The 26,335-nt window shown below is 38.9% G+C and overlaps 2 protein-coding genes across 2 annotated transcripts; one reads left to right on the forward strand and one right to left on the reverse strand.

Moving 5' to 3' along the window:
- Nucleotides 1-13,178, forward strand: Ctf4 (Chromosome transmission fidelity 4). Its single transcript, XM_074101312.1, has 17 exons — nt 1-98; nt 316-602; nt 687-930; nt 1,372-1,618; nt 1,911-2,026; nt 3,608-3,776; nt 4,515-4,640; nt 6,561-6,771; nt 7,024-7,209; nt 8,627-8,789; nt 9,076-9,202; nt 9,691-9,899; nt 10,846-10,944; nt 11,028-11,150; nt 11,627-11,947; nt 12,152-12,292; nt 12,730-13,178. Exons 2-17 carry the CDS (start codon nt 526-528, stop codon nt 13,003-13,005), a joined length of 2,835 nt encoding a protein of 944 aa, XP_073957413.1. The 5' UTR covers nt 1-98; nt 316-525; the 3' UTR covers nt 13,006-13,178.
- Nucleotides 13,169-25,892, reverse strand: LOC141437798 (mitochondrial enolase superfamily member 1-like). Its single transcript, XM_074101313.1, has 11 exons — nt 25,356-25,892; nt 24,761-24,883; nt 22,674-22,892; nt 21,408-21,530; nt 20,273-20,423; nt 19,090-19,166; nt 18,786-18,866; nt 17,504-17,646; nt 15,914-16,077; nt 14,853-15,034; nt 13,169-13,354 (listed from the first exon to the last, which is right to left on the reverse strand). Exons 2-11 carry the CDS (start codon nt 24,854-24,856, stop codon nt 13,220-13,222), a joined length of 1,371 nt encoding a protein of 456 aa, XP_073957414.1. The 5' UTR covers nt 24,857-24,883; nt 25,356-25,892; the 3' UTR covers nt 13,169-13,219.
- Nucleotides 25,893-26,335: the final 443 nt, after the last annotated feature.

The raw sequence follows: 26,335 nt of genomic DNA on the forward strand, positions 1-26,335 counted from the left end.
AAATGACAGCACAAACAAAATGTTGAGTGACACGCCCATGTCAAGTAATGTCAGTTTGATTGACACGAGTCTGTATGGGCGTGTCCACGAATAATCAGGTCTGTATTTCCATGTCGGTATTATCCGGGCTGGTAAATACTATAATAGTCACCCTTCCTGCATGCTTCCCGCCGATTTTAGTTTTTCTTTGGTTTTGTGACATACTTATATTGTCCGCTGCTCTAACTGTTGTCTGAAAACTTAAAAACTGTATTCATTTCTTCAAAACATTCGCTTAAAGTGAAATTATTATTAAAATGTATTTTTATTTTTTAGTCCATTTGGCTGTATGAATATAAACTTCTAAGCTCATCCAGAGACAGATAAAATAAACTATTCCCGCCAAATTAGATGTCAGTAAATTTAATGTCATTTTCATGCCAACCAAGGAAGTGGAAGTGTTTTTTACAGACAATTAATTCGAGTACTTTGATAAAACCAATATAACTTTTGCAAGGATTTCCTAATTGGGTTTCTATTAAAAATATGAAAATAGTCAGTAGTCCACTGAGGTATGCTCATGCTGAAGGGCATACTGATGTCTGCTACACCGAGGATGGACAGTAAGTAAAAATTGTTGCCGGTATTAATTACATCTTTTCCGTCGAATTCCTGTGATAAAATACTACACATGTTTTTCATTTTAGACATATTTTAACTTGTGGCAATGATGGAGACGTTAGAATTTGGGTTAACGTCGAGGATGACGACCCAAATTCCCATTGTGTTGGGGAGAGTGCGATAGCAATCTGTTATAAAGACAAGAGGCTCTATGTAGCTACTGACAATCATGCTGTTCAGGCCTACACATTCCCTGCATTCGACAAAGATGGTATTGTTACCAGGTTCACGGCCCCTGTCACTCAGATTATGTCGAGTGGTAAAATTGAGGTAAGTTGTCCAATTTTTAGGGTACAGTTTGTACAAGAAATTAATGAATACATTATTTTAATATCTGAATATTTCTTGCTCTAATCCAAGTTAAATTAAGTCATAATATTGCTGTGCTCTTAACTTGGTAGTTATAATAACAAATTGTATTGAAGAATTATTAGTCCTTGTTCAGTAACACCAAATAATACTGTAATTCATACTTAACAACAAGTCCTGCTCAGCAGCTCTATCTTGAATTTAAAAAAAACATAAAATATAAAGATAGAAGGAAGAAGAAAATATTTAGTGTTGTTGACCAAGGTCTGGCCCCTTACATTATATTGTCCGACTTACTTACAATGTAAAAGTTTACATGGTCTATAAACACAAGTCTAGCAAATACATGTTCTCACTTGCTTCTCATAAAAGAGTTTATTAGATTTTTTTCATGTTTTGCAGGCTTTAGGATGCACATCAGAAAATATGGAAGCCAAAATTTGCAGCCCTGAAGGGGGTGCCCCTTTATTTGTGATGTCAGAGCACAAGGGTCCTGTTCTCAGCATAGCACTGTGCCCGCAGATGAAATATAGTGCCACAGCTTGTGGTGACCAAATTTTGAGGATATGGGACATTGACACACAGAAAGTAGTTAAAGAAATAACTTGTGTACCTAAGATAAACACATTTTATTCAGCTAAAGTTTTGTGTGAGTAAATAATTAGTACTTGTGGTTGATATAGCTGATGCTTGATGTGTTTCTCGATAGTTCTGCCATTGACAAAATATGGTGCTGCATTTTAAATTTAAGACACAACATATCACAATACAAAAGGAAAAAGTAAAACTATGTCCCTGAAATGGTCCCACCTCAGCATAAATGCAGACTCCTAGATGGAGTTAGTGCTGGTCTTCCGGTGAAACCATTTTAAAGGCGGAAACACTAATAAAATGCGACTTAAATGATGTTAGTGAGTTTTTCATTAAGTTGTTTATTGCAGGTCGAATGGATTTTGCGCCTCAAGAGAGCAGGTACCTGGCCTACCCAAACAACAGGGAGGTTATCTTGTTGGAGTATGAGACATGGGGTCAACGGATGACATTCACACACAGCTCAGTTTGTACTATTTTATATCTACTAAATACTGATTGAATTGGTTTTGCAATGGAATCATTTTGCTAACTTCGTGATGAAATCCACAAAAAACATGTGCAATAAATAATTTCGGTAGGTACATTTTATCCAAATCTGTCTAGCCATTTAACATCAAAGAGTAACAAAATACCTCTCCTTGCAGTCAGGTAAAAAAATAGACATGAATCACAAAGTTTGGCATTATGTACCGATAAAACAATAAATTTTAAATTAAATCCATGAACTAATAAACTAACCTTTCTCTGCTACTTCTTTCACATCTAGTGCTTTTCTACTAAGAAACTCGCTATCGAGAGTTTTAGGGCTGGTCACGATTTTGAATGAGTGCCTCCACATCATTGACATTGTGTGAATTGCGGGTGACCGGTGGATGCAAGTGACGAGTTGTTGTTCATTGTGGCTTTCTAGGTGGGGCCTTTGTTCAGCAGTGGACGTCTTCCGGCTGATGATGATGATGATGATGATTATGGGTCAATTCCACTACCCTGGAATGCTAGCTCGCGCAGTCTCGCACGGCAGATGTTCCCCACCAACTCCCTCAGCAAAGTAGGCAGCTCTTGAGCTTGTGAGCTGCCTACCCTGGAATTGCCCCACTGACTGCACGCCTGTGCTGTCATACCATCCTACTAATATCCTATCCTACTTCCTACTAATATTATAAATGCGAAAGTTTGTGAGTGAGTGAGTATGTTTGAAACAGCTGGACGGATTTGCATGAAATTTGGTATGTAGATAGCTGGACATCTGGAATAAAACATAGGCTACTTTTTATTCCAATAATCCCACGGGATAGGGATGAAATCTCGAAACAACAACCGCTGGGCTTAGAGTCATGAAATTTGACGTGATTGTATTTAATGTAACGGCAATGAAAACCACGATTTCATTTTCTCGAATTCCCACGGGAATTTTTAAAAATCCCGTAATTTCAATTCAGCTGCTGGATCTAATGATTTACGCGTGCGAAGCCGCGGGTAAACACTAGTATAAGATGAAGATATAAGAGATGTTGAATATGATGGTTTGACAATATGGTCCCAGGGTACTGATTTTGAAATTGTATAATTAATTAAGTAGACCTTTTAAAAATGGTAAAAAACATGAGTAGGCATTGCTACAAAAACTACAGCTCAAATTAAATGTTCAGTTATATCGTGACAAGTCTGTGCGTGATACTCGGTAGAACTTTGTCGTAGTCAGCAGAGGTTCCCTGCGACAGGGTTCTACCTAGCGTTGCATACGAACTTGTCAAGGTATAGTTGATACAATTAATATAAACTTTATTTCTTGCTGTGCCCTTACAGGGCATTCAAATTTTAAATTTAAATCCAACGATTCAGTATGGAGTATTTTGTATTCTGTCAACGTCAACGCAAACAAACAAAGTTTGTGTATGATGAAGCTATGATTTTCTATTACTCTACTTGCATTTTAAATCCAGCATAATTTTTCACCACTTTCATAAGGCATTTTCGAGTGATGTGGTTTCAAAAATCGCTCTCCAGGTCCCAGTACTTTACCTATAATTATTTCTTTGTTTAGATAAAATGTGCAATCTCCCAATGCCGGTTCTCTCCGTGCGGCGAATACTTGGCGGCCAGCACTGTGGCTGGACAAATTGCGGTTTGGGAAGTGCAGTCCGGCACTTGTATGGGTATCATTGAACATCCAACCTCACACAATGTGTCCGCTATGGCATGGAATCCTAAGGGTAAATCTTTATTTTGTGCAGTATTTAATATCAAATAAGGTTTTGATAAAAAAAAAAACATTTTTTATACAAGATTTTTCTGCTGACTGTACTTGCATTGCCAACCAAACTACATTCGCATACCAAATTTTAAGTCGATGCCATTAACCGATGAAGAGTTCCGGCCTGCGGAGACGATCTTCTCCAGACTACCAGGATGTCACTACCAGATTACTGTATTGTCACGCAATTTACATAATTTACCAAATTTCAAGTCAATCCTACTACTACTGGAAGTTGGTCGAATTCAACTTGCAAGATTTGATTACAGACAGGCAGACAACGGGACAGGTGAAACTAAATAAAAGCTTATAAAATAGATATATTGTTAATAACTTTTGATTTGAAGTGTTGCACTTGACAACAAGTTTCAGAATACCTATCTTGCTATATTTATCACTAATATATTTCGGGACTTAATCACGACTAACTACGAGTATATTTATTGTTAAAATTAGTCAATTCGAGATCGCGGCCGCTGCAATATGGTCAAAACGTCGAGGTAAAACGTAATCGCCTAAAAGAGTAAAAAAAGAGAATCGTGAAAGTTTCAAACGTTATATTTCAGCAATGTACCGAAAATATGAAGTGGTAGGTCTTTATATCATTCAAGACAATTTGGTTTATCTTCTATCTGATTTGATACTATTCGCCTACTTCTGTCATTGTTATATTATATTACTTTTGTATTTTTAACAGGGAACGGTGTTCTCGCATATTGCGACGTGTCTGGCCAATTGGGTGCCTTGTTTAATTGCTATGGGAAAGACAGCAAGGCTGGTACAGACGCAGACGATAACATTGAAATGGTCGAGAGGGATGAAGGTAAATTCATATTTAATTTACTACCATTGAATTGCTTCGCAGAGCTCTAGATTTCCTCGCAGTGTATGCATGTATGTATTACTATGTATGTTAACTTTTACTGTACTAAAATCCATAGTAATATTATAAATGCGAAAGTGTGTGTATTTGTATGTTTGTCCGTCTTTCACGTCGAAACGGAGTGACGGATCGACGTGATTTTTGGCATAGAGATATTTTATGGGCCAGCGAATGACATAGGTAGGTAGGCCACTTGTTATCTCGAGTTCCCGAGAAAACAGCGCGCGATAACCGAATTCCACGCGGGCGAAGCCGCGGGCAAAAGCTAGTACTTTAATATTATAAATGCGAAAGTGTGTGTGTTTGTATGTTTGTCCGACTTTCACGTTGAAACGGAGCGACGGATCGAGGTGATTTTTAGCACAGAGATAGTTTATGGGCCGTAGTGACATAGGCTAGTTTTATCCCGAAAAAATGCACAGTTCCAAAAGGAACAGCGCGCGATAACCGAATCCCACGCGGGCGAAGCCGCGGGCAAAAGCTAGTAAAGAAATAAATATGAAATAAACCTTTGTCCACGGTAAAGTTGTAGTAAATAATAATTTAATTTAACTTCTTAAGTCCGAAAACTTAAGAGGTGCAAGTAAAGGCCACGGATAGGTCAATCCACTAGGCTGCTGTGACTAATACGCCAGATAACATCAAAAAATAATAATTCCACAATACGCATCTCCAGTAAAAAAAGCACCTTAGTGCTCAGGTCTTATTCTTTTCAACTATTACCAAAATTAGATTTTAAGTTGCTACAAAATAAAATAGTTATTCAATTGCGCTAGCAAATAAGTGACATCACAACTAGCAATTGCAGTACAAAAACTGAGAGAATCGTGTTTAGACAGCCCACAAAAAGCAAGACAGTTGATTGGTGGTGTCTTCATCCCTATTCTGTACAAATATAGATGTTAAAAAGAAAATGTATTTCCTACATTAGACAGAAGAAAATTGCACCAAACTACATAATATCTCCATAATCTAGATTAGTTTGTTGTTTATACAATAATAACATATTACTGTTACATTATCTTATCGTGTGGTCGGTCAAAACAAGTAGATAGTTGTGTATTCAAGTGTGATAAATAAATCTGAGGTTGACGACACACTGGATGCGACACGCCTAGAGACAAGATAACAGGTCACCTCGTTCGTAGCTCTAAAGGCAAAGCGCGTCATGTCTCTTTCATTAAGTGATTCTGTTCGAGTCCGTCAGCAAGATTAGATAGTCAGAAACTATTGGACATGTATTTTTTCTTTTGTCAATTAAGCAAAACAATATGAAGATAGCCAGTTTAAATTCCCACACTTTAGCACGGCGGGTGTGAAGGCCGTGAAGTCACGGGCCTCCTCTACCGAACTTTAACACGCTTCATCTTTGTATTTTTTTATTTGAGTGACATAAGAAAAAATACGTAGGTATCCAATATTTTCTGATAATCTAACTAACGTACTAAATAACAGTACAGAAAACTACCCAATCCAATGTAATTGTTAATTTTCTCATACAAAAAACTGAAAATAATGTAGAACTGTGGTGTTATAAGGGGCTGGCCTGACCGACCATCCCGCAGTATACATGTGGCTCAAACGTGGTGTTCGTACGCATAGTTTGCATCAATACAATATAAATGACCTGAATAATTTTGCATAGTTGCTTAAATATGCGGCAGTTCTAAGCCCGCAGTTTCGTCTAAAATATTTATACTCTACGACTCGCCACCAATGATGCCTAAGAAAAACTAAAAAGTTAAAATCAATCCGTCTGGTTTTTCTTTATTTTTCTTCATTTAGATCGAAGATTGAGGTCGAAATAAACTTGCGCTGTTTACATGTTCTGTTATTAATAACTCTTTGAATAATATTTAGACAACGACTTAGTTGACAACTTGATAACGAACTACGAGAGCGATGACGACAACGGGGTGTCGCTGGAGAAGATAAAGAATGAGACGTTAGGTCTGGGACACAGTGATGGAGAGGCGTCACGTCCTGTGTCCAGACACGAGCCTGTTGTTACTGCTGTGCCACCACAGGCGCCATTCCAGCCTTCTTCAACGCCGATACACTTGGAACACAGGTATTTATTTATTTCGAGGATCTCGTAAGCGACTTTAATTTCGATCATTTTTACCATGTCGGAGTTTTCTGGGCGAACAAACGATCTAACTTGGTTTTATATCTGGGAAAACACGTGTTATCTAGTTAAAAAAAAAAAACTTGAGCATAGCTCAGTCGCTCAGTTACTAATATAAATATATAAAAAGCAATAACAAAACAGGGAGTTGCAAATAACGTTTACAAATAGATGATGAAAATGTTTTATTTTCAGATACATGTGCTGGAACGAAATAGGGATAGTTCGATCTAACGAGGTCGAAAAAGGAGATTCTTCAATTGATGTGGAGTTCCACGACACGGGTTTCCACCATGGCATTAACTTGAACAACCACCATGGGCACACAATGGCTAGCTTGTCTTCTAGCGTGCTAGTAATGGCACGTGAAGCCATGCCAAGGTAACTTTTAAAACGAAACGAGTAATAATTTGTGGTCACGAGTAGACTCCACCACTACTCGTGTCGTGACCATCGAAACGTCGAGGTAATTATTGCTCGTGTGTTAGTTAATAGTAGTAAATACCTAGTGCCATCCACGAAGACGCGTGATTTTATCAAAATTAGACATTAATGACATTGCAATAAGAACCACGGCACGCGTCGTCGTGAATGACTCTACCTATAGTCCCGAACATATTTCTAAGTGAGAATCACGAAAGTTTAAAGCGTTAGACTAACTTCATTACTCCTTCACTCTTATCCAAAATTTTCATTCGTGATATATAATGGTGGCTGGGGTTGCCATGCTGCATACTGGTGCTGGGCGGTGGGTGGGAGCGTAATGGTTGAATTTCTGCAATCCCGTGGCGCTCCCATAACGGCAGAGTGGACTAACGCCCTTGTGTTTTAGTGGGTATGCTCCATATAGTGAGTAAGCCCCACTTAACTTTCCACGGCCGGTACGCGTAAAGCATTTTCACATCGCAAAAAAAAGGTAAGGAAATCTCGGACTGGCAACGTCCAGGTGAAACCAGATGCTTTTCGGTTTAGAAATCGCGCGTTGAACGAAACCCTTCACTTTACGGGGCAGTCCACCCCCTTTTGATATACGAGTATTCCATGACTTCTTCCCAATCCTGTTCCACCTTCGTCGAGTCTAAAGCATTAGTGACGGCCATAGGAATGTTACAAATCACCAAGGAAAGGAGAATGAGGTCATAACTGGTGATTGCAATTTCCCAATGTATCATTACAACACCACAAGGAAAATAACATTGCCTCGTTCGCGAAGTTTTACGAGTTGTTTTTCCTTAAGAAAATTGAAAGACTTTATTGACGTTCATACTTTGTGGCAAAGGATAATGATAATGAAAATACTTTTCAAAGTTATCTGAACAGTACAATTACTAGTCGGTTATTCAATTACGTATCCCGGTAACTTTGAAGGACATTATTATGACACTGATTTTCTTGTGACTAAGGTTTCACTAAGGCAAAAAAATGTGTGCAACTTATCATCATTTTATGAGTTTTTCTAAAGTTGTTGATTTTTTACGTAACATCAGTGATGACATATCGTCACTACTTTGAAAAAATCTCGTATCTCAAATCAATACCTCGACAAAATTGAACCTTGAAGTTCGCTCGAGTTTTTTTTTTTTAAGTAGTGACGATATATTTATAGATTGGGCTCACTAATTCGAGGTGTTGCATATGATCACAGCACGCCACGATGTTTGCCGTACGTAAGTTTAGTTTGAGTGAATTTCCCTATCTTCAGTAATAGCATTGAGAGTATACGTTGTCTTCAGTTGGCATTAAAAATATATTTATGTTTATGTATGTATTTTTTGCTAAAGCTTTATTTTTATTTCAGCAAGTTAGTATGCATTTCACTGGTGGGTAGCAGCAAAGAGTGGACTATAGACATGCCTGACACAGAGGAGATACTTTGCGTGACAGCGGGAGCCGGAGTAGTCGCATGCGCAACTAATGCTCGCTTGTTGCGGCTCTTTACGCCAATGGGAACTCAGAGACAGGTATTTCAATCCCACTAATATTATCTCTCTCTCTCTCTCTGTTTGTTTGATACTTCATCACATCTAAACAGCCGAACTGATTTAGGTGAAATTCGGTACAATCACATGCACAAGGAAACTTATGTATACAAAAATAAAAAAAATACATGCGGCATCGTTGACCAGTATCGCAAAATACCTTGTTTAACGTAGTACCTGTTAGTAGTAGTACCTGTTTTCTGTATCGGTTGCTATTTCTGTTGTACAATAAAGAGTCATTGCATTGTATTGTAATTTTTTGTCTTAGGTGATATCACTATCAGGTCCCGTGGTGTGTCTAGCTGCTTACAATACCACTGTGCTCGTCGTCTACCACAGAACTGATCCAGGGGTCTCGGACCAGCATCTGGCAATGGATATTATAGCTATGAATGGTATCTGGAATTCTGTTATAAGAATTTTCATAAAATAGAGCATTTTGTTAACTGTACGGTCAAGGACTTTAATTCATAAATCACCATTTTACAAGGAACCATTTTACAGTAAATGACATACTGTCATCGCATTAATTAACAAGGAAAGTCGTAATGACTTTTCCTTTGAAAAGGCTCCATGGTGGCTCATGAATTAAAGTCCTTGACTGTACCTACTTTTTGCGGACTGCAATTGTCATTCAATCTTTATTATATGCATACATACATACCAAATTTCAAGTCAATCCTACCACTGAAAGTGTTAACCATTGGACTCACTACATTTGACTTAATAAATATTGCGAATTAAATGAAAGCTTGTAAAAAATACAACACTATGGCGAACCTCCTTTTTAGAAGTCGGTTCAAACCGATCTTAAGTATTATTTGCAGTTGCATTTTATTTTATAACTAAGGTAACTCTTGTTATCTCTGCCGTTTCTTTTCAGGTCGTCAAATACGTAGTAAAACAGTCCCTCTGCCTTTAACCCCAGGGTCTAAGCTGGCTTGGGTTGGCACCACAGACGCAGGATCCCCTTGCACATATGACAACACCGGTATATTAAGGCTTTATGATATCTCCAGCGGGATCTGGATACCTATCTGTGACACTAACACACATTCTAGAGGAGCGTCTGACACGTGGTTTATAGTTTCTGTAAGTTTTGTTTCTAATTAGATTGTTAAGGAACAATAGATCCGGCTACTATTATAACTGCATTCTAAAAGGATTATTAAATGATAAATAATAAAACACCAATTGACTTAGTCCCAAAGTAAGCAAAGTTTGTGCTATAGATATATAACACTTGACTCGAGAAGAAACATTCGTATTTTTAACCTCCGACGCAAAAAGAGGGGTGTTATAAGATTGACCGCTATGTGTGTCTGTGGCACCGTAGCTCTTAAACGGGTGGACCGATTTGTATGAGGTTTTTTTATTTGAAAGCAGGTTTTCTAGCGATGGTTCTTAGACCTGTTTTATCAAAATCGGTTTAGCCGTTTTTGAGATATTGAACTTTGAAGTGACAAAGTCGGGGGTTTTCCAACTTTTTGTTGGTTAGGTTAGTTCATACAAATATCTACCCCGACTGGGAATCGAATTCCGGACCTCAAACTTCATTCATAGTCAAGTTCTTTGACCACTGGACTAATTGTTCTCAACATTACCTGTAAATATGCACATATTAGAAACTTGTACTGAAATTTCCAAATCTAACAACCGTTTCCCATAACATGCAAAAATATACGAATGAAAAAATGGTTGTTAACGTATTCACTGCCACCTGACGACTTGACTGACCACAGGTGCCACCGACGCACATGTGCGTTCAAAATTTATGAATAATTAATTATGACAGCAGCACTGGGGGGAATCCTGTGTGGATCTCTAACATTCTGAATGATTCTGGAATTATTATTATAATCGTTGCGAGACTTAGATATAGGACTTGTCCTACTAACCCTTAGTTTATAAGAATGTATCTACTAACCTGTCTTTGGATTTAATCTGCAATAAAACATTATTATTATTATTAAGGGAACTTAAAGAAACATAAAATAAGCAGCCATAAGATAAATAAAATAAGTTATCCAATTTTCAGATAAGCGAGCTACAACAAACTGTTCGTTCCATCCTTTGTAGGGGCACATCATTCCCTCCAACAATACCCAAGCCAATTGTTGCGGAACTACCCATACAGGTAACAATAACAATAGTTCGTCATCAATATTTTGACTTAAGTCATTTGACGCGGGAAATTGTATGAAAATTGATTGTTTTTAGGTACCCCTTTGCGAGTTGGACACAGAGAAAGGCCAATTTGAGGAGAAGCTAGTAAGATGGGCTCACATTACCGCAGACGTTGATATCAAGACCGCTAGGGAAGCGGCGCTAAAATTATTTGCGGTAAGCAAACAAAATTATTAGGTTTTTTGTCATCCTGTCAAAAAATTCTTTATCTTCTAAGGTTTTGCTAGGTGTGTTAGGTCAATCTACCGAACAACGCTAAACTATAACGACAGCCTACTGGCAAAATCTTATAGGTTGGCAACGCGTCTACAGATGTTTATGGGCAACCATCGACACTTGCTCGTTTGGTCGGAACCTCGACATTGGCGGAATCATCGATAGTATCGATGGAGCTATACTTTCAAGAATTGAATTGAAGGTTTTGCTATAAAAATTACAACCACCCGACAACCCCCCATCCCCTAAATGTATGATGTATCTATTGGCTGGACCTGTACAAAAAAGTAGATCTGTAATTTAATTTCCAATCTTTATTTTGTCTCTAGTCTCCATATAACGTCACACTAGGCATAAGACTTGTCGCTCTAAGATGAACCTGCCCCTATAGATAGTCGTTTAAATTTGTTTTACAGCTTGCCTGTCGAAATGAAATCGAACAACGAGCTGTTGAATTAATGGAACTGCTAAAGGATGACCAGCTTTTGCCATTCGCTGCTAAATATGCGTCACGTTTGGGCAGATCCCATTTAGCAGACAAACTTGCCAACTTGGCTGAATCTTGGGAGAGAGATGCTGACAAACTGAATACAGCTCAAAACTCACATTTCGTAGCACTGGATACCCAAGAGACTTATGATGTAACCAATTCAGAGCAAGATTTGAACGCCAGTTTGATTATACCAGTTAAAACAAAGGAAAAGAAAGCTGAAACTATTACACCTATTAGACCTGTGGTAAGCATAATTTTCAGTTTATTGACGTTATTTATAATTTATACTGGTTAGATCGATTATCTTTTCTTTGTTTTCTTTTTTTTATAATAATAACCGTAATCGTCATTGTTATTTTACTTATGTTTTGTATTCATCAACTATATTGTGTATCCTATGTTCATTTTCATTTAGTTATCAATCAAGTTTTCTATTATTTTTTTGCAGCCAATTAAATCTTCGCCTGCTGGTATCCGAAATCCGTTCAAAAAGCAACAAGATAATGCCAAAAACGTGCAGAGCCCATTGAGTTTGACTGCTAGAACACTAGTAGATGTACATGCGACAGATACATCGGAAAATACAGACGTAAGTGATATTGAATACAAGACAATGAACCTAAATTTTACGGGTTCTTACGGCGCCTAAAACTTATTTAATTCACCTCGACATTTCAAATAAACAAGAGTGTGGGGAATTAGCAATAATCACACGGCTAAACCGGGAGACGAGCTGTGGGTAGGCCTCCAACAAGATGGAGCGACGACCTGGTTAAGATCGCGGGATCGAGGTGGATGCGGAAAGCACAAGACCGGTCTGAGTGGAGAGCCTTGGGGGAGGCCTATCTCCAGCAGTGGACGTCTTACGGCTGACATGATGACACGGCTAAACAAGCGTCTCCACTTGAATAATGATGATGGCCAAATTTTTTTGACATCATTATCACCCTTTTCGTTTTAAAAGAGTTGAACTTTGTAGCATCTATCTTGCTTGACGTTTTAATTAAGCTAGTGTTTTACTTTTAGCCAGCAACACCGCTCGAAGGCGAAACTTTCATCGACTGGTTCTCAAGAAACAAATCTAGTTTAGAATCACAAAACCCTGAAATGACACCATCAGAGGTGTCCCGTCTTGGGATAAGGACATTCAAGAATCTTCAAGGGAAAAATGGTACTCCTGAAAGCAGTCATAAGCGAAAACTTGGCGATGAACCAAACGGGGCCGACGACGCTCCTATCGCTAGTGCTCCGAAACAATCTAAACTTAGCGCGTTTGCGTTTCAAAAGAAACCAGCTTCATAATATTTGACGTTTATATTTTTATTATCTGTAAATCGTGGAATTTCTTTGCGATGAAGCGTTTTGAAAAGTCTAATGTTTCAAAGCGCATCTTCGGTATGTGATCTATTTTTATCATAAAGACTGTCTGTAAATACTTTGTAGTTAAGCACAAATTAAATAACTATTGAATCAAATCACTTTTTATTTCAAGAAACAAGTATCGTCTGTCGTCAATCTAGGGGTTTACCAACTCCGCTTCGTCAGGTGCCGGGAACACGCCATCTTTAAGCATCTTTTGCCATTCGGTTCCTCGGGGATACCCAAACTTTTCCACCGTGCCGGCTTTGAATTGAGTGCTGTATCCTGGCAGCTGAAAAAAGTAAATAAGATTATTGAAAGTTGATTATATTTTTCCTTAGGATGCCAGTATCATTCCTTATTTATGTAAATCCCAAAATACCCTCTTAGGCTCCCCTACTATTTTTTTTAACCGCTAATTTTCATTACACGTGTTACACGTTGGACAGTATTTTAGCAATGGGTATTCACCATTAAGTTTAATTGATGAACACATCATTTACCTTACCTGGATATCGACATGAACATTAAATTTAATTCCGGTGAATAACTATAGATAAGGAAAATACTGTAATCTGTATAAATTTTACTGTCTCGAGAATATTTGTCACACTGTATACCATTTTTTATTTATTCTATGTCGGTTTCTTTAGATGTTTGCTCATTACAGTCCCAGTAAGTAAGGGGTAACTTTGTGTGTTTCCCCCCGCCAATATGATCCAGTGGTTTAGCTGTGCCTAGGGAGCCATTCATAAATTACATCACAACACCTACGACACACGAACAAAATAATTGCGACTTCCTTCACAGTACGTGTGACTCGGTGTAGGGAAAAGTAAAAAAAATGTTGAAAATTGCCCCCTAGTTCGTATTCAAGATCAGCGCTTCAAGGTATCCATTACACCGTATCATACCACGACCCTTAATAGCAAAGTGTCAGGCTAAACTATATTTGTTATATAAAGTATGAGACTTAGCCCACTAGCACGTTTCCTAAGGCCTTGGTCGTTCTGACCCGCTGCGGCGGTGTTCGTCAATGTTCGGGAGCGGTCGTCCTCGCCTGCCCCGTGCGACGTCCCCCGCCCGCGACTGCCGCCCGCTGCACGCGGCGTCTTTAGTTTAGTTATTTTTTGCAGCATTGCGGCGTATGAACGTTAGCATTCAATATAGAAAAAAATACCAAAGAGAAAGACGAACTTTTGATATAATAATTTATTATTCATTACGATTAATTTATCGGGTCTTGGATATTTAATATATGTATTTAAGTTGCAAATAACAAATTTAATTGCATTAAATTACAAGTTAAATTGAATTAAAATACAAAATTAATTTATAATTTATTACATTTTCTTTTAAATGCTTAGCCACCAAAATATTTTTTTGTTACATTGTTCTTCTTTTTCTTTTGTTTTAGCTTCAACATTATTAATAAATCCTCATCCTCTTCCTCCTGAAGCAATAAATATGCTAGTGTTTTTTTTTCATTTCGCGTACACACGTCTCTTCGCAAATACAAAAGCTCGGAAACTGCCGCCGTTTTTGCCGCCACGGTTACGTTCTATATTCTAGAACGACCAAACAACCGCTGTCCGCGGCGTCCAGCGTCTACCGCCAGCCGCTGCACGCCGCGGGCGGCGGGTCAGAACGACCAAGGCCTAAGCAACCGTCGCCGTCGCGTGTCATGTATGCCCTTGACAATCCGTTCCTGACACATTCCTATTACGGTTATGGCATAATACGGTGTAGTGGGTAGAGACCTTAAGACTAGGTCCGTGGCTGCGACGTACCTTAGGAGCGAGATACCTCGCGTTCTCCACGACGCAGGGGTCGGTGAAGTGCTCGTGCTGCTGGTCAACGTATTCCACGAGGCGGCCCTCCATGGTCGTGGAAACGCTCGCGAAGTCCCACAGCTGGAGGTGCTGGACCATCTCGCAGAGACCCACGCCGCCCGCGTGTGGGCATACTTTCACTATAACACAAAAATACCTACTTTATTGATGGCTTCAGGCGTTAGTTTGCAGAGGTGCGTATTAATAATAACAGGTTTTTTATTATCTAGCTTCTACGCAGTAGCGGAGCATTAGATGTGGCAGTTAAATTTATAATCCGGGATCGTTTTGCACTCCCATTCGAATTCCTAAAAATTACATCGTGATCTTCACGCTAGAACAGCTGGATGGATTTGGATGAAATTTGGTATGAAGGCAGCTGCACGTCTGGAATAACAATAGGCTACTTTTTATCCCGATGTTCTCACGGGATAGGGATAAAATCTCGAAATAACAACCACTGGGCTTAGAGTCATGAAATTTGGTATGTAGCTAGTTGCACGTCTGGAATAACACATAGGCTTCTTTTTATCTCGATATTCCCACGGGATAGGGATATAATCTTGAAATTTTAATCGCTGGGTTTAGAGTCTTGATATTTTGGATAGGTTGTTCTTTACACATCCTCAATGAAGACCACGATAAAATTTTTGGGAATCCCCAGGGGAATTTTATAAAATCCCTGAATTTCAATTTTCCCAGATCGAATAGTTAACGCGTGCGAAGCCGCGGGTAAACTCTAGTATTAGAATAAAAAGTAGCTTACAAGTGATTTCCAAGTTCCAGCTAGGTTCAAACTTATGAATCTCCGATTTCAAACATTCCATATGTTATATTTTGACCATTTTTACTGTTGTAGGTACTCGTATATCTGACGAGGTTGTTTCGATGACTTGCATGCATAGCGCTTACCTCCATACACCATAGGTATCTCATGCGGCGAATACTAACATTCTCACCATTATGCATTAGACGTTAGGCGTTAGCCCATGCTTTTGAAGTCATAATATTCCACTCACCGTTCAACTTCTCAGCCATGAGATACACGGACATAATTTCGTTGACACTGCCGATGCGCGCGGAGTCAATCTGACAGAACTGCATGCCGCCGCTCTGGAGGAACTGTTTGAACATGACGCGGTTAGCGCACATCTCGCCGGTCGCGACGCCTATGCCGTAAGGCCTGGAACATAACAAGGGGTAGGTTTAAGGCGAGGCACTCGAAAATAATATCCACACAAGCTTTGATTTTTACCAATGCACAAATTATATGAGTAAAAGTAAGCTAAGCGACTAAATAAAATGATTTACAAATCAACGCACGTAAAAAGAGCTCCTGGCGATATACCTGCGCAGCGCAGTGAGCGTAATACGGACCAAATTGGCGGCGGAGCAGTGGGGGACGCGGGAGGGGGCGTAGGAGCGCGCGCGCTGCCGTCACGCCATTGGCTTGTTAGTTGACACATGCGCAAACGTAGCCCCTCCACTAGCCACCCAGAGCTCTTTTTACGTGCGTTGACTTGTATCTACCCCAGCTTGAGTTACTATCTGAGAGCTTTAAGGCCCCGTTTCCGCCAGAAATGTGCGAGGATGCGTTTTGAGGAATATGTTTACCATGAATCAATAGAAACGTTTCATTTATGTACCTCACGACGCTCAGCTCAGCTGAGATGTGCTGTGCGAGGATAGGTAAAAGAAAAGAGCCTTTTTCGATCTACTTACATAATAAACGTTTTGATTTGAAACGTGATTATAACAGGACAGTGACAGGCGCGGCGCACTCCGCGATATAGGTAAGATTCTGTAAGTATCAAAACACCCCTCGCCGGCGTGGGTTAACACACTAGGGCTATGAGCACCGCCCGGCACGCACGCTCGCAGTCTCGCTCGAACTAGTCGCGTCGCGTAACGCTACGTGTAACTGTGTGATTTTCGTGAAACTGGTTCACGATGAGTGCAAAAAAATATTACATTCATATTTATTTTATATATATATTAATATTCTGTACATAACATTACACTAACTAACCCAATTCTGTTCGAAACCATATGAAGCGAGTGCGACAAAATAACAGATAGGTAATTCGCGATTTACCAATGCCCACTGCGGGCGTACAAAACCTTTGAGGCAGCCGACGACGCATTCGGCACGCGACTTTGTACAATTATCCATTTTGTGACCGTCGGAGATCGTAGGCGCGTCAATTTAAAAAATGCTATAAAACTAAGTATTTGTCCGAATTTACTCTTAAGTTATAGGTATGTGAGTATTTTTTTTTTATTGATTTACAGCCCTAACCTAAACCAAAACGTTGGTGCTGAATAATAACGACCTTCGCGCGCAGCACTAGAGTTCAATGTTGCTTGATGGTGCGCGGTGATTTTGCTAATAAAAATTACGTAGGCATATGAAATGGCGGCTTTCGTCAACATCAAAAGAGAGAACATCTGTACTTGTACTATAACTTATTCTGTGCTAGTGACAAACTATTATCTTACCTATCTACCGTACGCACCGCAACCACATATTTATGTTTTTCAGTTTGTTAGGCATAGATTTTTAGTTTTCCGCTAGACGTAACTGTAGTTAGTAAAAAATGGTCTCTTACTCCAGAGCCTTGGCAATGGTAGCGTGTCCGAGCACATCGTCGGGGGAGGTGGGCTCCTCAATCCACATCGGTTTGAGCGGCGCCAGTTTCTTCATCCATTCTATCGCCTCGTTCACGCTCCATGCTTGGTTAGCGTCCACCATCTGTTGGACACATCGTTCATATTCAAATATGCTGCGTTTTCACCAGAGATGTGCAAGGATGTGTTGTAGATGAAAGAAACGCTTCATTTACCTCGCTCGCTCAGCGCAGCTCTAATGGAAACGACGCAGCAAAGCGAGGATAGGTAAATTGAGTGTTTCTATTGGTTCATGACAAACACATTCTCTGGTGGAAACGCAGATTTAGTGTTGAACGACTTAGTAGCTATATTAACCCCAAAATTTAAGGCTACCTTTTTGTGTTCTTATTTCACGTTGTGTGTACATATACCTATAGGATGTAGGATGAGTATAGGTACCTACTTCCATAATAATCATGAATTTTTTGAATGTTATTAAATATTAAAAGATTTATAAGCTGGAATGCAGTTATTGATTCCTGATACACCATAGAACGGTCCACAGTTAGTTTCAAAATGAAATCCATTGACCAGCTAAATGAAAATACTTAAATAATTATGTACTTGCCTATGACTAAAAGTCTGTGAAAAGGTTCCATAGTCGGTCATAAATTTCTGATTTAGTTGCTTCGATAGTGAATCATCCATATCCATACTAATATTATAAATGCGAATAGTTTATGGGCCCGAGAGTGACATAGGCTACTTTTTATCCCCGAAAAATGCAGTTCCCGAGGGAACAGCGCGCGATAACCGAATACGACACGGGCGGAGCCGCGGGCAAAAGCTAGTATAAGAATAAACCAATTGGCCGCCTCCTTATGAAAACTGTTACTTTCGTGTAGGTACAGTCAAGTGCAAAGATACATATGGACACGGTCAAAGTTACAAAAATATGTATACACGACCTTAATGTTAAGCGCATAAAGTCGTGTACATTTTATACCCTATGATATCTTTGCACTTGACTATACTTAACCTAACTAGGTAATTTATTCTAGCTAAAATCAAATAAGGTATAACCTGTTACCACCAATTTGATATCAGTGGTGACAACTTCACCCAGTGGCGCCTGTCATAATTATTCATACATCTTGAACGCACATGTGCGTCGATGGCACCTGTGGATGTCAGGTGGCAGTGAATGCGTTAAGTAGCTCCTACATTTGAGTAGGATAAATGTTATTTAATTATTTGGTGATGAATTATAAGCATAATTACCAGAATCTTTTCATCGCCGATGTATTTCCGGACGGCACTACACCGGCGCCAGTCGTCTTCGAAGCTGAGGCCCACCTTTACCTAAGTAAAAAATGCTAGGTATATAATATACTATATTGTGTAATGATGATGGCAGATGTAGGCTAAGTATAATAATATAATATAATAAAATTAGAATTTAAGGTTGCTTTGAAACAACCAAAGCTTTTCCAACCATTTTCTTCTATCAAGTGGTGTATTTACTGCGTAGACATACGCTCTATGCAGTTTACTGAATCGTGTTGCAATTCTTCAGTGACCTTACCTTAAAGTGAGTGAAGCCGAGTTTCAGGTATTTGTCGCAGAGTTCCTTCAGCAGCGAGTCGCTGTAGCCGAGCCAGCCTGAAAGGCAACATAGGAGCTATTTTAAGCATGACATTCAGGACCGCTTTTAAGCTTTAAGACCGTCTTTTGTTTGACCCACTTTTTAACAGCTTTTTTTATAATTTTGAATATTTGTAGGAACATTATAAACAAATTTTGCAAGTCGATTTTACCCACTTCTAATGGTATGATTGACCTGAAATTTCGTATGTGCGTAAATCCCATGTATAGCTTTATTTTCACCTGAAACTTATTATCACCTTGCTTTTGTGGCTTAAATAGCAAATACTCGTAGAATATATGTAGATTCAAATGACCATAAACTTCTATCCTAGTCGATAACTTAATTCACGCTTTTATTGGGCAACAGCGCTAAAGTTTAACATAACAAGCGTCTTTTATCAAAATCTGAACTCGAGACTATTTATTTGCTGTCATATCAACATATGACACAAGAGTAGGTACAAACATCTGTGTACATTGTTGTTGTGTGACATTATGCAACAGATACTTGTATATGTATACTTAACTTACTGATAAGCATGTGTGTGTATACAGTGCTTGTCATTTTTTATTAAAAGTTATACCATATTACTAATATGTCGAGTAACTAATATGATATTAGCAGTTCTCAATTAATCTTCTTAGAAATAAATTCTTCAAAGTGTAGGGTAGGGTAATATTATTTTCACAAATTTATAAATTCGAATCGAATAAGGCTCTAATTAAAGTATTCGTGTCTATACTTAACACAATCATGTGTACCTATAGTCAACCTATGAAGTTTCTGAATATAAACAATATGAATTATAGACAAAAATGCAATGCTTGCAATACTTGTTGCGTGCGATAGAGTAGTAATTATAGCATTTTTTATTCAATGGTTGACATTAACAATAATCGGATGCTTCATAGTTGTGTAATGTGTCAGGATTGACTTCTTAGCGGCCGGGCACTATAATATGTTGGTACTCATATTTTTTTCATTAGATGAAAAAAAAATAGCTAAAAGTGGAAAGTGTTTTGGCTAATGTGCTAACTGAAATGTGTTTACATATTTCTGTAATATTTAGAGCTGTTTATTTCCCAATATAAAAACTAAATAAATATTTTCATGGTCTTACCAACTTGCGTGGTGTACGCCGGATAACCTTTCTCCATCACAAGCTTGATCCTCTCCTGTTTTCCTGCCTGTTTGCTTTTCAGTAGCTGTATAGCTTCTTCTTTCGTGACAACGTCAGTTATGTATCGGAAGTCAATCGTGGAAACGAGAACCTGTCAGATACAATTATTAAATTTTTCACAATTTTCTGAGTGTTCGTTTATCTCCACTTTGACACTCGGCAATTCTACAGTGATTGAAATCAAGATCTGTTCATGGCTGCGACAACGTCTAATCCGGCTTTGTATATTTAAGAAGGTAAAAAGCTTAATGATAGTAAAAACAAAACAAATAATTAAATTGTAATTTACCTTTACCACTATTTAAACCGAGAGATTGCGTGTGTCACAGTGGAAATAATCGTAGTGTACTTAGATTACCTTTAGCATTCTGATATAGGTAGACTTTTAAAGTTAATAAAATTTATAGTATATTTTAAAGTTATTGTACCGTTTTTGTCAAACTTAATACCTAAAATTGCTAAAAGTGTCTCCGAAGCGGTAACGTTTCGTGTGCTCTGCCTACCCCGTTTGGGATGTGTGTGTTAAAGTTAATGCAGTTTTACTGAGTGACACATGCTGATTATAAAAGAAGTTTATCATCATCATCCCAGCCTATATACGTGCCACTGAGCACATGCCTCCTCGAAGAACGAGAGGACTTGGGCCGTAGTTTCCACGCGGGGCCAATGCGGACCGGGAACTTCACATATACCAAAAGTTTATATAGTATTAGGTTACTACCTCATGTGCCCAAGAGCTGTTGTTAGGCCCTGGCCGTTCTGACCCGCCATCGGCGTCGAGTAGCCCCCCGTAGCACGCGAGGCGTCTTAATGCTGTGCTCGTGAATATAAGGGACTGGTCATCCTCACCTGCCAGTGGATGGGCGACGGCAAGGAACGAGACCAACCAGTGTCCCGAACGTTCACGGGCACAGCATTTGACGCCGCGAGTGGCACACCATAATAATAAGTGCCTTAAATTCTCGATTTATTAGGGGAGAAAGAACAGTGCTGGTCGAAAACTTCTTGGCCGACATAGTCGGCAATCAACAAACATTGATCGAAGTTCCATAGAATGTGTAATTTTAGTATATACCTCGGGCTCCATGTCCGCTAAAAGCCTCCACAGTGGTTTTTTCTCGAGCCTGGCCCACAAATCCCATAATGAGTTCAAGATGGCCGCAACCGCCAAATGTGCCACACCCTTTTCGGGACCAATCTGTCAAAAAAATAATCAAGATACTTATTTATACCTCCAGCATTTCTACTAGGAATTAATGAAGATCTTAAAATAGGGATGGGGAAACTGCGGCCCGCGGGCCATCTCCGGCCCGCGAAGGCTTGAAATCCGGCCCTCGATTATCAAAAAAAAAAAAAACAAGAGAAGATTTCGTATTGTTACAAAATTTTGTGTTTCAGAAAATACATATCAATATTTTATTTCAGTAAATAACATAGCCAAAAACGCAACAACTTGGCCCGCCATATATTTCGTTAGTATATATTGGCACGCGAAGGAAAAAGTTTCCCCATCCCTGTCTTAAAACAACCTTCACTCTTCTCTAGTGGCAATAAGGGGTTAACCACCAATTAAACTAGTAGAAATATCTTTAAATCGTTAACGTGACAAGAAGATAAATCAATCTGCAGCTTACAAGAAAATACCTACTGGAATCCCAGGGTCACGACCCAATTTCAATATAATTCTATTTGTTAACCAGAAAATCTGGTTGGGATTTTTAGTGATTTTTAATAAACTATTTTTCAAGATAATCAATACGTCGCATTACATTTCACGCAACAGATGTTAGCTTTTATAGTTGCTCTCACGAAACTGCCACACAAAAATTGTTCTAGAATGGTTCTTTGTTCAATTCTAGGCCTTAGTGTTTGGCAGGGATGTTATGGAGCTTCGTATCCGTAACCGAAACTATCGGATATCCAAAATAAAAACCTATCCATAACTGTAACCGAATCCGATATAAAATTTCGGATAGGGCGGAGTCTAAATGCCACATGTGACAGATTTTTGTTTTCGCCCGGCCAGACAGAACAGCCGCGCGCGTCTTCTGCATCTAAGTATTGTTTATTATTTCTACTGCTGTCAAGTCATTTATATATCTATTTGTATTTTACTTTTACACTTCCTTTAAAATCCAATATCCGTAACCGAAACTACCGGATAATCCGCAATAATTTAACATCCGTAACCGTAACCATACCCAGACCCGAAATGTTATATCTATAACATCCCTGGTGTTTGGGCACCGCTGCTACTACCCTAGTTACGACACTTGTGATACACGCGATTATAATAAGTATCATACTAACTAGCTACCCAAGTCAATGAAAAACTACATACCCATCGCATCTGCGAGTCGTTGGTAATGGCCCGCCAGAAGGCCGCGAAGTCAGTGAATATGTCGGCAGCATTCTTGCCAAGCAGGAACCGTTTCATGGACCGGATGGTGAGCACGATGATCTCCGTGCCGCGACCGCACGTGAAGGTTAGCCCGTAGCCCTGGCTGCCATTTTCGGTCGTCGTTGTCACGTACGCACAGGAGTAATTCGGGTCTGTGTGCTGTAGAGAAATTATATTTTGTTGAACATAGTAAACGTGAAAAGCATGGTATCTAAATCTTTTTGCGGCCTAAATAACACGCTTTGTCATAAGTAGGTTAGTAGCTTTCCCATTAGCAAGTGGCTAAGAACAAGCCTGGTTAAAGAAAGTACTTATACATATTTCCCTCAGCCTGGTAAGGGTTAGTGTGTTAGCACCGCAGGTTGTAGACCGTCTAAGCTAAGACCTGCTGCGGTTCTAGCGTGCTTAGGTACTTATGTGATAGGGTGGCGCCTAAGTGCATGAAATACAGGTAGCTAATTCAGTTAAGTAATACCTTAAATATTTGACACAGTTCACGTTTTTAAAGTAAGTATCTTCTCTAGAAAAAAAAAACACGATTTAGCAAAAACAACAACTCCTAGAACTAGCACGTACTTCTAATAAAGCCATAGAGATCATTATTACAGTTACAAAAGCTATCAAATAATTTAGTATCTAACTACGGACAGTAAACTACAAAAAAAAAATCGATACGGTCAAACTTACAAAAATATGTAGAGGTACTTCTGACACGACCTTAATGCTAAGCCCATAAAGTCGTGTCTAAGTACAATTTCTATAAGTTTGGCTGTATCGATAGATGTTGACTGTACGAAGCACTATCAGATTCCAAGTTACAAATTTAGAGCATATAGGTAATGTCACGAGAGTTGAAGTGAATAATTACACACACAGCTACATGTCGTGTAATAACAGCACGATTTTGACATTTAGTCATTAATTTAATTTCCTTTCCAGCACTATTTCACAAAACTGCTTTTTTGTTTTTTCGATTTCTTTCTTTAATTTAATTTTTCTTTTTAGCCCGCGTTAGGGTGTATACTTGGCAAGTGAGTGCATAATAATAATAGTTGTAAAATTAATTATGTATATCTACGTACCTAATACATTTATTTTTATGTTTTTAAAGTCACACAATAAATTAATTTTATAGTTTACAAAATATCTATTTATTTATGTAGTTTTATGTAGTTAATGGTGTGTAGTATGTCTTTATAACGGCCCGAGGGTTGCCGACGGTGCTGGCTGAAAATCAGCGCTGGGGTGTTTTTAACGCTTCAGCATTATGCTGAGCCAGTGTCCGATTCACAACCGCAATGACACATACCTTTGTGTTGTTTTTTTTGTACCTAATAATTTTGTTGTCTTGTGTTGTGAATAAATGTATTTTCTTTCTTTCTTTCTTTCTTTAATTCATTCTCCTTTTATGCAAACAGTTTTTTTGTAGCTGTGTGTGTAATCATTCACTTCAACTCTCGTGGCACTATCTATACCTACTTGTACTTACCCGTAAAATTGTGGGTACCTAAATAATTTTAAGAAGGCATTATATACACCTAGGTATATTTAATAGGATATTTAATTAGGTATACACATTACGTTGTTACACGTTAGGTACATACCTGTGATGGTTCTCTGCCGTTTGGGCAAAATATATGTGTGGCTATACCCTACCAGGGTGCATAATATTGTAAGGCTTATTAGAATAAGGCCTTATGTATTTTATGTTTTTTGCCAAATAAATAAATACTAAATATTTTTCGCAAATGTTTCATTTCCCAGTATCAAATTTCTCCGAAACCATATTATTTTCGGAAATTTCATAAAACAAACCTGACCTAACCTAGGTACTGTGCCCTATAAAACCATAACAAAATATTCTGAGAAAAAATTTTGGTTTCGGAGAAATTTGATAAGTACTTGGGAAATGAAACATTTGGAAAAAAGAAATGTGCGTACACGACCTGTGATAGTACTATAGATGGTTATTTTACTTAAGTTTTGACATGATAAAACAATTAATTGCGACATTGAACTGAACTCACCAAAGCATCGGAGCCGTGTCCCCCCAAAGAGGTCGGGAACCTGACATCCTTCACGTCAACATCGACGATTTTCAATCCGTTCCTGTTCAGCAGCATGGTACTGTTCCCGCAAACGGCACACGACTGAAGATACACCCAGACTATGTTATCACTCACTATATATAGGTACATTTAATAATTACATAACCATATGAAACGAGATAAATGATAACAGAAAACATTCCAAATAATAACACGATAATTAACTATTCAAGAATGTAGGTACGCTTGTCATCATCATCATCAGCCTACAGCAGTCCACTGCTGGACATAGGCCTCTTCCATGGCGCGCCACAACACTCTGTCTTCAGCCCCTCGCATCCATCCGCCGCCAGCGATCCTCTTAAGGTCATCCGTCCACCGTGCCTCAGGACGCCCTACACTACGTTTTCCCGTCCGTGGTCTCCATTCGAGGACTCGTCTGCTCCACCGTTCATCGGTCCTGCGACAGACGTGGCCAGCCCAACGCCACTTCAACGAACTAATTCTCTGAGCCACAGGCCACAGTGACTTTCGTTCTTTGTCGAATAACGCTTGTACCATAAAACTAACTTACCTACTCCCTTCTATTCGTGTATAATGTTTGGCGGAGACGGCGAATGAGATGCACTACATCGTTTTTCACTAACGAACTAAAGCGAAGCGACGGATCTATGAAAAGAAAAGTAAAAAACAGCATTGAGAAGTTTCTTTGATATATACTTAGCCTGTCGTCGTTGACTGCCTAAATGACCATGAAAATGTAAATTCCAATACTCTCAGTAATAGTCACCGTAACAAATGTAATTTAATTTTAACATTCTACTTAGGTAAATAAGTTAATAAGTATATCTAGGTAGTGCCACGAGAGTACGGTAGGAGTGATTGATTACACACACAGCTACACGAAGAACTTTTTTTTTATACGCCTGGATGGGAAAACAAGCAAGTGGGTCTCCTGATGGTAAGAGATCACCACCGCCCATAAACATCTGCAACATCAGGGGTATTGCAGATGCGCTGCCGACCTAGAAGCCTAAGATGGGATACATCAAGTGCCAGTAATTTCACCGGTTGTCTTACTCTCCACGCCGAAACACAACAGTGCAAGCACAGCTGCTTCACGGCAGGATTAGCGAGCAAGATGGTGGTAGCAATCCGGGCGGACCTTGCACAAGGTCCTACCACCTGCAAACTGATTGCATAAAAGCAGAATTAATGAAATGAATGAGTGAATGTCAAAATCCGGCTGTCATTACATGACATGTTCTTGTGTCCGTGACCTCAATTCTGGTGGCACTACCTATAGGTACAAACAACGCACAACACACTAGACACGCAATAGGTATAGGTACTTATTATTAAGTATTGGATCTAAATTTTATTTGTATGTTTTGATGTATATTATATATTATTATTATTATTTTGTATTTTTTCTTTAATTGTATACTGTAGTTTTTAAGTATTCTACTTGTAATTATTTTATTTTGAAAAAATGACTCTGCCATGTTTCTTGCGGCGCATTCTTCTTGGCAATGATGGTCTTTCCGAAAGCGC

This window comes from Choristoneura fumiferana, chromosome 18 (genome assembly GCF_025370935.1).
Source record: "Choristoneura fumiferana chromosome 18, NRCan_CFum_1, whole genome shotgun sequence".
NCBI lineage: Eukaryota > Metazoa > Arthropoda > Insecta > Lepidoptera > Tortricidae > Choristoneura > Choristoneura fumiferana.

Bases quoted from the DNA above. Each gene is read 5' to 3' on its own strand.
- Ctf4 (XM_074101312.1), top strand. From the start codon at position 526: ATGAAAATAGTCAGTAGTCCACTGAGGTATGCTCATGCTGAAGGGCAT. The intron at 931-1,371 runs GTAAGTTGTCCA...CATGTTTTGCAG, and splicing joins TGTCGAGTGGTAAAATTGAG to GCTTTAGGATGCACATCAGA. The intron at 11,151-11,626 runs GTAAGCAAACAA...TTTGTTTTACAG, and splicing joins CGGCGCTAAAATTATTTGCG to CTTGCCTGTCGAAATGAAAT.
- LOC141437798 (XM_074101313.1), bottom strand. From the start codon at position 24,856: ATGCTGCTGAACAGGAACGGATTGAAAATCGTCGATGTTGACGTGAAG. The intron at 21,531-22,673 runs GTATGTAGTTTT...TTTTTTTGACAG, and splicing joins ACGACTCGCAGATGCGATGG to ATTGGTCCCGAAAAGGGTGT. The intron at 20,424-21,407 runs GTATATACTAAA...TGTATCTGACAG, and splicing joins TAGCGGACATGGAGCCCGAG to GTTCTCGTTTCCACGATTGA.